A 12,426-nucleotide genomic window follows, 5' to 3' on the forward strand; every position below is an offset into this window, starting at 1 on the left:
TCAAGATTTCATCGGATCGATGATTGAAAATCCATTTCATTTACTTCGTGGTCAATTTCAATCACTTCGCAGTCAAATTAGATATTCAGCGGGGCAAAAATGAAATTGAGCGGGACAAACTAGAAATTGAGCAGGGCAAACATGAAATTCAGCAGGGCAAACATTAAATTGAGCGCAGTAAATTACAAATTCAGCGGGGCAAATATGAAATTGAGCAAGGCAAACATGAAATTGAGCGGGGCAAACATGAAATTGAGTGAGACAAACATGAAATTAAGTGGGGCAAACTAGAAGTTCAATGGGGCAAACATGAAATTGAGCAGGGCAAACATGAAATTGAGTGGGGCCAACAAGAAATTGAGCAGGACAAACATGAGGTCTGTGTTAGGGACCGAATGCATTTTATATAGGGGAGTGGCTATGGGGGAAAGTTCACCCATTGTAGAACTCTTTCACTTACTTACATTTTCTCAAGCCCTCCTTCTTTCACCCGATTCGAAGACCCATGAGAAAAATCCTATCTTTTTCTTTCTTTAAAAATCCTTTCAAACCCTCCTCTCTTTTTTTTTTTTGGGGAGGGGGGAGGGGGGGGAAGAGAGGGGTTAGCTTGTTAGTACAATCCACTGTCAGTGCATACTCCACTATTAGCCACCCCCACTAGGGAATTGATACTAAGACCTCAATGTTGAAACGAGGTATCTTCACTTAGTCTACCACTTGAGATATGGTCCAGGGTGTAATCCTTTCAAACCCTTAAGCATGTCTAGTAGTAACCCTAATATCAATTACACCAATATATAATCACAACTAGAAATAGAAACAAATTGCATAAAAATACTCAAAACTGTGTAAACTATTTATCCATCGATTCAATCGGTCGAAACGCTTTGATTGATCGGGTCGACATGTTAACTAAAGTTTTCAATATGTCGAAAACTCCAAAAATTGTCTAATTGTTTTTGTCAAAATTTTAAATTTCTTTGATAACCTTCAACTTTCATGTTTTCCCCGCTGAATTTCATGTTTGCCCCGCTAAATTTCTAGTTTGTCCCGCTCAATTGCATGTTTTCCTTGCTAAATTTTTCGTTGGCCCGCTGAATTTCATGTTTGCCCTGCTGAATTTCTAGTTTGCCCCACTCAATTTCATGTTTGCCCCGCTCAATTTCATGTTTGCCCCACTCAATTTCTGTTTGACCGTGAAATGAAGGGAATTGACCATGAAAGGCACGGAATTGACCGTGAAGTGAAGGGAATTGACTATGAAATTAATGGAATTGATCATGAAGTGAAGGGGAATCGCCAGGATTGACTATGAAATGCATGAAATTGATCACGAAGTAAATGAAATGAATGAAATTGACCGCGAACTGATTGAAATTAACCGCGAAGTGAATGAAATAGATTTTCGATCATCGACCTGATGGAATCTTGAAAAATAACCAGGTTGGTTGACTAAAGTAGCTTCTCCTACCCCAAAATCATATAGGGTACGTCAAGTAACTAATTTTGGTTTAGAAGATATTCTTGTTAAATGAATAAAGAAATAAATGAAAAAAAGAGAGAAAATTTTTTTATATGCTTATCTATACATATTTATATAAATATGTATTCGAGAAAATTGTAGGTAGAATAAATTTCTCTATGTAAAAAAATAAAAAATAAAAAATATATATATAAAAAATTTGCATAGATTGACATGGACTACAGTTATGGCTACGGTTATAATCTGTAGCTATAGGTATAATCATCTTCGATACATATCGAATACTCTTCGATATGTATTGAAAATTGCAAGATTTTTTAGGCAAACTTGCTAGACAGTTCTAGACCTTTTTCGATCATATCGAGAGACCTTCAATACATATCGAAATACCTTCGACATATATCAAAGGACATCGAAAAAGTAAGGGCTACGGTTATAATCCGTAGCAATAGGGAACACTAGTTTTCAGAAATCACATTTCTTTTGTGGGTCCCATCATGAGGTCTGTGTTATATCCAATCCGTCCATCTATTTGGCGAGCTCATATTAAGGCTTTAGACGAAATATAAGATAGATCTAACTATCAAGTAGACCACACCGTAAAAAGCAATGGGGAATTGAACATCTACCATTGAAACCCTTTTAAGGGTTATAGAAGTTGTGGATCATTATGAAATTTGTTTTTCTTTTTCATCCAGGTCTTTGTAACCCTATGAATGAACTTAGATGGGGAGGATTTCTCACAAACATCACAGTGGGCCCCCAACAAGTTTTTAATGGTCGACGCTCATTCAACACTGTTTCTTGTAATGTGGTGCACTTGAGATTTGGATATACCTCATTTTTGGTCTCATACCATAAAATGATGTGGAAAAATATATGGACGGCATGGATGAAAAGCATACATCATGGTGGGGCCCACAGACCACCGACCATCCGCCATCGGCTGGTGGCAGGGGAGTACCCAATCCGTTTCCGTGAAAGGAGGGGTATTTTCGTCCTCAAATTCGCTGTCCGTACGAGCAAAGTTCCCAAAGTAAGTTTGTATTGCTTCATAAAAACTGCTGGATAAAAGGTGGGGTCTACAGTCGCAAATTTCTCGTGGAACTCAAAATGGGCCAATCCCTGTCCAAAGCCAAAAAAAGTGAAAGACGAGAGAAAAGATGGCACAAATCCTCCTCCTCCTCCTCCTCCTGTACAGCCTCTTTCTCCAATCACCATCTGCCACGTTGCCCACCATCCAACTCCCCCGATCCGATTCATCCCGCATCTCCATCTCCGTCACCGACTACGGCGCATCCGGCGACGGCAAGCGCTACGACACGCGCTCCATCCAGGCTGCCATCGACGACTGCTCGGCCGGCGGCGGCGGCCGTGTCATATTTCCGGCGGGATCGTACCTGACGGCCACGATCTTCCTGAAGTCTGGAGTGGTGCTGGAAGTGGAGAAGGGGGCTAGGATTTTGGGCGGCACGCGGCAGTGTGACTACCCAAGGGAGTCGAGCCGGTGGTACGTGGTGGTGGCGGAGAACGCGAAGGAAGTTGGGATCACCGGCGGGGGTGAGATCAACGGCCAGGGATGGGCGTTCGTGGAGCGGTGGGACCCACGGAAGAACGTGATGGTGAGCTGGAACAAGACCGGATCCTGTTACGGAGACGAGTGCCGGCCCCGGCTCGTCGGCTTCCTGAATAGCTCCAACGTCAAGGTTTGGGACGTCAATCTCACGCAGCCTGCTTACTGGTGGTGCGTACGATACACTCGCCCTTTACGCTTCTTTCCAGATCCAGGCTTTTGCTATCGTGCGCGGATGGACGGTCAACGTCCACGTCAGTGAGTTGATGCACTGGTAGAGTATGACCGTCCATGCCCGTGCTCAGGGCCGATGAAACACGTGGCATGATCATGATCTCGATTCAAACTGCATAATTCATGGGCCTGTAGATTAGATGGGGATGGACCGAAGTCCAGATCTTTTAGACGATTCAATGGTCTGATTAATGGACGTTTTTATGTTGAATTTAGACCGGTGGTTATTGTCCATGGATGGCCACATGCGGATAGTGGGCCCATCTTTTAAACAGATTAAACTGGTTTTATTTGTTCTACGTTCACGTGTTCATCTGCGATGTGCCATGGACGAAAACTCTCGTGGGAGTATCAAAGGAACGAACTAAGCTCTCAATTGGTACAATTGAAGCCCGTGATTCGGTGATCGAGACCATTGGTTTCTTGGGCCGCGCAGTGGATGGACCACGGCTCGAGAATCTCCCCGATTAGAACATTCTAACCACCGATCCTGGGCTTTTTCTCAGTTGAATGTGGACCCTTGCTGTATATCTCTTCTTGACCTTCTATTTTCAGAAACCATATTGAAAGGGCAGGATTGTCCTATCGAGGAGATTTTCGTGACATGGTCCATGGTAGATCTAACTGATCAATGATTTCGATCCATGAACCATGGGCCCCTTTGCACCCATGGCTCGAGGATCATATTCTGCTCATTGAACCCAGGTGAACGGTGCTAGGAGTGGCACTGGGTCCGGTCAACTGAGGTAGGTCTGGGCCAAGCTAAATGGGTTGTAGATCGGGCTCAAGTTAGAAAATGTGGCCCTTTTTAGTAAATGGGTCCGGGTCAAGTTGATAAATGTGGCCCGTTTAAATGGGCCGGGTTTAGGTTGAACCCTACTCAATACAACCGTCCCACAGAGCTTACCAATAGGCTGGGTCAGATGACACATCCGGGCGTTAAACATATTAACAGATGCCATATGGATAAATACACATGATAGATGTGATTTTATTATGTATCCTTTAGTTGAGTTTCGCTACATTGCCTTCATCCCTATATTCCAGTCTTAAACAAGAGTATGGTCTTATCAGGTCGAAATTACAAGTAAATGTCTTGGCCGGGCTGGGTTGGGCTTGATGAATTTTTAAGTGGGTGCAAAGGGCTTGCATGACTCTGATCGTACCCAAGCCGAACGGTCCACATTTTATAACCTTAGCTGGACCCACTCCCCATTTGGCTTGGCCCAAAAGCAGGCTGTGAGCATGCACTCGTGGGATTTTAAGGCATCCTTTTTAATGGAGGAGATTTGAAGGCATGGTCCATCAAGGATGGGCATATCAGAGAAATAGGTATTGAACCATTGACCCTCTTGCACATACTCTCACGTGCCGCCTTCTGGTGAACCAAGTCGTTCATATGGTGGCCTGTTGATGGATGAGAGAGAACCCCAAACTCTTCCCCATCAGATGACGCAACTTTCCAATCTGGCACTGTTAAGCGTCGACCACCCATTTTCATGTGGACGCCTAAGATCATCTGATGTGGAAGATATTAGCATATGGTCCATACCATGATGGGGCCACCAGATCAATGGCTTAGGCTGCCAAAAGATGGGGCCCACATGTACCGTTGCGTGGAGCCAAAAGAAAAGGTTTGTCTGGATCCAGCGTCATGGGATGGGATGGATGCGGATTTCCTGCAAAAGGCTTTCGCAGGAAGGTCCTGCGCTAGGTGGGGCCACCGTGATGTTTGTGAGATATCTACCCGTCCATCCGTGTTTTTAGCTCATTTTAGGACTTGATATCAAAAGTGAGCGTGATCAAAGACTCAAAGAAAAAGGTGGGTCGGGAAATTCTTACCATTGAAACTTCCGTGGGGTCGACAGTGATGTTTAAATTCCATCCATACCGTTCACAACGTCATTCCTACTGGGATGAACTGAGAAAACAAATATTACCCTGATTCAAAACTTCTGTGGTCCCATGAATATTTCAACTGTAGATATTCAATCCTCACCTTTTAGCCCCATCTGAGTATTGAATCGGCTCGTTTTTGGGTCAATGTGCTAAAATGATCTTACAAAACGGATGGACAGGGTGGATTTCTGAGAAAAATCAGTGGGCCCCACCTAAGTTTCCAGTGCAGGAACTTCCTGCGAAGGGCTTTGGCAGGAAATCCGCGTTCGGATGGGACGGCCCGGGATGCAATTGCTTCCTGATGGGACAATTAATTGTTCTCTGCATCCCACGATGAATGAACAATGCCCCCAAAATCTTGTTGGCGGGACAGTCGTAACCTTCCAATTCATGGTTTAAAAATAGACGGATGAGATGTACAAAAACAGTGCACATTCGACTGAATACAGTCCGTGATTAACGATTAGGATCTTTTGAAAATTTGGAGGTATTTGAGGACTGCAGAATGTGCATGAATTGTTCTGGGAACGGTGCAAACCTTCAAAAAGAACATGATTTCCATGGAAATCTACATACAATGAATTTTTATTTTTTATTTTTTAAAAAAGAAAGCTATGGAAATAGTCTTCCATTTCAGCTGCTTTCCAAAGAAAGTATGGAAATTTCTGGAAGAGAACTCTCAGTCTCTGACAGTTCACATTTTAACATATTTAAAAATTTTTGGCGGTACCAAAATTTCTGCATTTCCCTTCAAATTTTCATTTAACTAATTGCCTCTATGCATCTTGCATTGAGAATAATCCTAAATCAGAAATACAAGGAGACTTTGAAAGTGGTTATATTTGAGATGTGATGTAGAAGGCTTGGGGCATTTGGGATTTTTGGTGGACCATTTCTGTACAGCGCACGTTGAGCCGGGCTGCACCCGAGCTCCCGGTATGATGCAAGTTTGTCTTCTAAGTCAACTTACTACTTGGGGTTAAGGCCATACGAAGAGCAAATTCAATTTCAAGTGGAGTGATTTTAAACTATGCCTCAGCTCAATTCGTAAATCTGGTCTAATATTTTCAACCATTCAAAACCAACATAAACAACCTTGTTACAGAAACACCTTAAACTGGATTGATTTCCAGTCTTCCTCATCCACAAGATTTCACTATTGTTTTCCATGTGGTTTCTCCCTACCCTAACTAGTTAAAACTGTTTCTTTGCAGTTTGCATATTGTGAGGTGCAACAACACAAAAATTCACGACGTATTGATTCGAGGCGACTTCGACACACCAAACAACGATGGCATTGACATTGAGGATTCAAATAACACAGTCATCACGAGATGTGACATCGATACAGGAGACGATGCGATCTGTCCCAAGACTTCCACTGGGCCCCTGTATAACCTAAGGGTGACAGACTGCCGGATTCGGACTAAATCCTCAGCAATCAAGCTCGGGAGTGCTAGTTGGTATGAGTTCAAAGGTTTGCTTTTCAATAACATCACGATTGTCGAATCACATAGAGGACTCGGACTTCAGATACGCGATGGAGGTATATAACTGTTTGGTTTCTTGTGATTTTCTCATTTTGGTGCCTTTTAAATTACCTCCATCTATGATCTGCATTTGAGAATTGAATCGCTTGTGATTTCTGTTTTTCTGCTCAGTATAATACAGTGCGGATATAGTCTGAAAATGTATAAGAACTAGGTTTTATTCTTGTATGCGTTCATATAGCATAACAATGTAGCTTGTGCCCATGTATTTTTTGGACTGGAATCCTCTGCAGCACCTGTTTTGCGCAGCCCTGTGTGTAAAATATTCAAGACTGTCGGCCCCACCATGTTTTGTATGTGAAATTCTGTCCATCTATCAGGTTCTATTCTTGATGTCAGCCCTTCAGGCCAAAAATCAGCTATATCCACAACTAACATGGGCCACACCACATGGAACAATGGGGATGGGATTCCAACCATATGTTTGTGTGCTGGACGACCATGGTGTGTATCTTTCATCTAATCACCCGTTAATCAAGTGTAACTCACAAGGATAAAGATAAAATACAAAAATCAGCCTGATATAAAACTCAGTTGGGCCACACCACATGAACTTAGCAGTTTGGGAGCAAACATACGTCGTTCCCATTGGTGTCGTCCATATGAGTTTTTAATCAAGCTTATCTTATGTATCTACGGTCCAAATAATGGTTCTTCTTACCTGATGGGATGGAGTCGATTTTACATATACAACACGGTGGACTCCACATGGGTGCATCAAGCAGGCGTTCTTGACAGTATAGACTTTCTTAGTTGTTTTCATGCCTTGTCATGCTCATGGGCAGGAGGCATTTTAGAAATTCTACGTTCTGTAAGTTGATTGGATTTTCACTACTTTCTACAGTCTTGTTCTCCCATCGTTCCTTGAGCCGTATGCATGTGGGTCTCTATAAAATTGCTACGATTAAATTGTTTCTTGGCAAGTTTATTTTAGAGAAGAGTGTTATCATTTCCCTTCAACTGTACTGCTAAAAATCAGCCCTTATAACGAAGGTGTAGATCGATAAATCTGAAATGTTATAGAAAGGCTCTAGAGAATTGTTTTTTCTTTGTGGTAAAACTACAAGCAGTCCAGTGTAGGAAGATGGGGCATGGATCAAAGAATGAGAAGCGCCCACCCTTCAGTTCTGCTTCTGTTGCATTATTTGAAATATACACAGCTGGGGCACATAGAAGAGAGTTTGGCCATTGTGATAGTAGTGTTGTCTAGGAGAGACTTTCATCTTTGCTATTTTCAATATAGTTTGGTTCATCACGGGAGCGTTTGGATACGCTACCAAGTTGAATTGCAATTATTATCAAGTCTAATAAATTGGAAAATAACCAAATTGAAATTTCCTTGATATTGATGACCTGGTCTCTGAATAGGAATCATACTGCAATGAGAACTGATCACCAACAGGCTGCCTGCACCGAGAGATTAGGGTGCAGTTCATTTTCAGCCACAAAAGATCCAGAATACACCACACCTTCATCCCCAAGTGATTTTATGCGGCTGAAAATTCACTGTACTGCTCTTGCGGTGCAGGCAGCTGTAGGTTATCAGTTCTCACAATGCAGTTTGATGCTACTTCCTCGTTGTGAAACTGTTAATTTTCATTATCTCTTGATTAAACTGGATGTTCAACTTCAAATTTCAATTCATTTGTGCATCCAAACGCACCCTTGATTGAAATTTGGTTGACTTATATATATATATATATATATATATATATATATATATATATATATATATATATTAAATTATTGTTACTAAAACTGAATGTTCGATCAAAAGAAATTCCAATGCCTTCTTTCTCCAATGTCTAGCAAGCAAACACTAAAATTCTCTTCATCTGATTAATGATCATTCATTCTATATGCAGGGAAAGTAAGCGATGTTACCTTCTCAAACATCAAAATCAGCACGAGATACTATGATCTGTCATGGTGGGGTCGAGCGGAGCCCATCTATGTGACCACGTGCCCACGGCACCACAATTCAAAAGCTGGGTCAATTTCCAATTTGCGGTTTGTTAACATCTCTGCAGTGTCCGAGAACGGCGTTTTCTTATCGGGCTCGGTTGATGGGCTTCTCAGCAACTTGAAATTCATCAATGTGAATCTAACTTACCGAAGGTGGACGAATTACACTGGTGGGTTAGTTGATTACAGGCCAGGGTGCAAAGGGCTCGTAAATCACAGCACAGCCGGGGTTATTATGGAGCACATTTCAGGTCTAGATATGAAAAATGTGAATATGAGATGGTATGAGAGCGACGTTAAAGGATGGAATAACCCTTTGGACTTCAGACCTTCGACGGTAAACAAGATATCCTTAATTGATTTCAATTCAGATCTGTACAAACAGTAGTGTGATTTCTTTGCAAGAGATTTCCTGATTTACTCGTGCGAAAGCGCTGTAGTGATCATTGAGTATATGGTTCTGATTTATGGAATTTTACAAAATGATATATCATTAATATGATATTTACATCCCAGTACCTTTGTAAATTAACTTTTCATATTAAACCATCTCATCAATCAATTTTCAAACAGAAGTGAAATGCATGGAAATAAAATAAAATGAGAGTAAATGGGCTTGTAAATGAAATCCTCTCTATAAAAGGATTTAGAAATAGATGGGGGTGAAATGTCTCTTTGAGCTCCGTTAGAGTGGATGGGCAATGATGACAGGTGACTTGGACCTGTGAGATCCGGGCCTTTCATAGCGTCATTGAAATTCTCGCCCATAATCAGTACAGGTCAGAGCTTCTGATTTAAGTGAGAGGGTTGCCAAATTTCTAATGTGTCAGTTTTCTTTGTACAACATGGCCCAACCGGTGTTTGGACCAGCCTACATCATCTCCAAGTTAAGCCAAATTGATGGATGGCTTGGATCTCACATGCACATGGAAGATGGCATACGCAAAATGGTGCCAATCTGCACAAATGCGGCTTAGCAAAGGTCCTCTGATTCAGATCATTGACCAATTGGGTTCCATTGTCGATGGACCATGATATAGAGAATTAGAGATCTCGTCAATGGGATAATCCACCCTACGATCAATGTTATAGCATGTTAACCACAAAAAATTGGAGTGGTCCACATCCAGTTGAATAAAGCCATATATTGAATTGCTAAATTGTTCCAACCTAGGTATTTTGGGGGTATTCGGTCAACAGTGGGGCCCATATGAGTAACAGTCCTGATCACCGAATTATATGAGCCCCAGCACCATTATACGGAGTAAGCCAGCTAATTCTGCCCAGACCATTCCCCTTATATGAACCAGAATCCTCTACAACACCTGTTTTTATGTTGCGTGTAAAACACCAATCACTTTAGGCCGACCATGTTGGTTATATGCAATCCACTCCATCCATCAGGTACCCTCCTCGACTGTAAGGGGCCATAGTGCCAAAAATCATCACTTAGATGGGTAATATTACAGGAACGATGGGATGGGATAGTTTATGATTGATGTAACAGATCATGCACATGACAGTGAAATCTTAAAAAGAAACAAATGCCAGATCATTTCGGCTGCTCAGCTCAGACGTCGCAATTTGATCTGAATCCAAAAATTTATGAGGTGCATAAAAAGGATAAATCTAGGAGGATATTGCAAGGGACACTTGTCACATATCTCACATACGTGAAATAGTTGACTTCTCCCATTGGTGGCCTTTTGATTGATAGTGGGTAATGACCAAAATACAGTCATGGCCAACGATGAACAAGTCTGATGTACCATTGCGTCATACAAAAGACTTTTATGGCCCAAACCAATTAAAGAGTTGCAAAGCAATGTAGAGGCAACACATAGTAGGCTATTTTTCACAGCGCACAATGCACATTCAAGCGGATAAAAGGATAACGATTATATACACGTGGCGTCTTACGAGGGAATTCTGCCTACTCGATGGATTGAGGACATGCGCGTAATCAATGGCCAACCCACAACAAACGAGCCACAACTGTTTATGGGCTTAGACAACTCAGCAAACCAGGAAAGTGGTTATGAATATCTCTTTTTAGCTACTACCTAAAATTTCTATAAATATGAGAAAAATTGAAGATCTCTAAGCCCTTGCCAACCCAACATAACACAACTATACAACACAATGTTGCTTATCCTCATTTAGTTCTGTAGGCACCTCACTCGAAAACGAAATTAAACTACTCTTTGGCTTCAACTAAGCTTCGATGAAAAAAATCTTCGTGTGACTTTATACTCGTCAACCAATCATACGAGTTGAACAGGATACATTTCAGGTAGGTGTCGAAAAATAGTGGGCTGATTAGATCTACAGATTAAATTGATAGATCAAGGGGCCAACCAATTCAGTTTCAATCAAATCATAAAGATCCTTTGGAAGCTCAAAATGTTCATCAGTATGATAAAACCACCTTTGGTTAGCGCAAAATGCCTTAAAAATCTAGATGAGCTGGTTATAAAGGGTCCTCAATGTGACTTGGAGATGGTCAACGAGTTGGATTAACAAACCCGTAACTCATTTAAATCATATATCAACCAATTGTCCGATATACCCGGGAGTTGCTGATTAATATAGCTTCAATTAAATCATATTTGTTGGACTCCAAAGGTACTAAAGTCTACAAAAGTTAAGGGGGCCTTCGGTACCTCCTAGAGACAAATCATCAAACCTAATTGAACGGCACTTAAGTCGGGTAAAGAACAGACCCCCGAGACCCTGAAATCCCTATACACAGCAATTACAAGGCAATAAAGAATGAAACGGCATAGCAAGAACTTAAGGTACCAGTTGTGAAAAGTAGCACCCAGTCGATGAAATAATTACCTTACTTAAAAGAGTTTGTCACAGCAGGAAAAAAGAATACCTACGGGGTACCGGTTGACTACAATAGACCATCCGGGGGTAGTGGCCGACGCTAAGAGTTGAGAGACGAGTTTGGGCCAGTCAAATAGAGGGCTAGGGTGATCTGACAGACAATGTACGGTCACTCATTGACCATTTTGCGAACTAGAATATGCTCCAGCTCCTGCCAAATCTTCAAAAATCTTGATTTCACCGTTATTCTGCCTAACTAAAGAGTGCCAATAATTGAGGTCGAATAAGCTACCAAAGTTAAATAGTAGTGCTTGGATCGGGGACATACAACTATCTCTTTTGTAAGAAAATATTGTCTGATTTTCCCTTATTCTTCTCATACCTCTATTCAACTCGTGCTTTGCTCAACATATCTTAAGACACTTGGAACACTCATACATGCACGCACAATGTTTTTACACTCTTCTTTAATCCATATTCTCCTTTCTTCCCTTTATTATTATTATTATCCCCTCACCTACATGGAGTCTTAAAAATCTACGAAGCATAACCTGATATAGAAGCATTGAAACTCCATTGAATACCTAGAAAAATATAAAATCACATAAAGTATAGACCACACACCTTGCATGTGGAAAATTGTGCCTATTCCCCTATCATAACCCAGGCCCTTCCTCAAAATATACGGTACAGATCAACCATAAGAGTCACATGAGTTGGAGAATATTATATTTCTTCAACCCACGAGTGATTCTAACCGGCCATAAATTCTAAAGATTCATTTCGCTAGTCACGACTCCAATATAAGCATATTCCAATATCCGAGTCAATATCACACCCCAATAAGAACCAAGCTTTTAAGTACCAAAATCTGGCCATGGAGCGAGCTG

The 12,426-nt window shown here is 41.5% G+C and overlaps 1 protein-coding gene across 1 annotated transcript; it reads left to right on the plus strand.

The window, feature by feature from the left end:
- Positions 1–2,631: 2,631 nt before the first annotated feature.
- LOC131220784 (polygalacturonase ADPG2) lies at positions 2,632–9,217 on the plus strand. Its single transcript, XM_058215628.1, has 3 exons — positions 2,632–3,227; positions 6,404–6,735; positions 8,605–9,217. Exons 1-3 carry the CDS (start codon positions 2,647–2,649, stop codon positions 9,090–9,092), a joined length of 1,401 nt encoding a protein of 466 aa, XP_058071611.1. The 5' UTR covers positions 2,632–2,646; the 3' UTR covers positions 9,093–9,217.
- The last annotated feature ends 3,209 nt before the right edge of the window (positions 9,218–12,426 follow it).

The sequence above is a fragment of the Magnolia sinica genome, chromosome 1, assembly GCF_029962835.1.
Source record: "Magnolia sinica isolate HGM2019 chromosome 1, MsV1, whole genome shotgun sequence".
Classification (NCBI taxonomy): domain Eukaryota; kingdom Viridiplantae; phylum Streptophyta; class Magnoliopsida; order Magnoliales; family Magnoliaceae; genus Magnolia; species Magnolia sinica.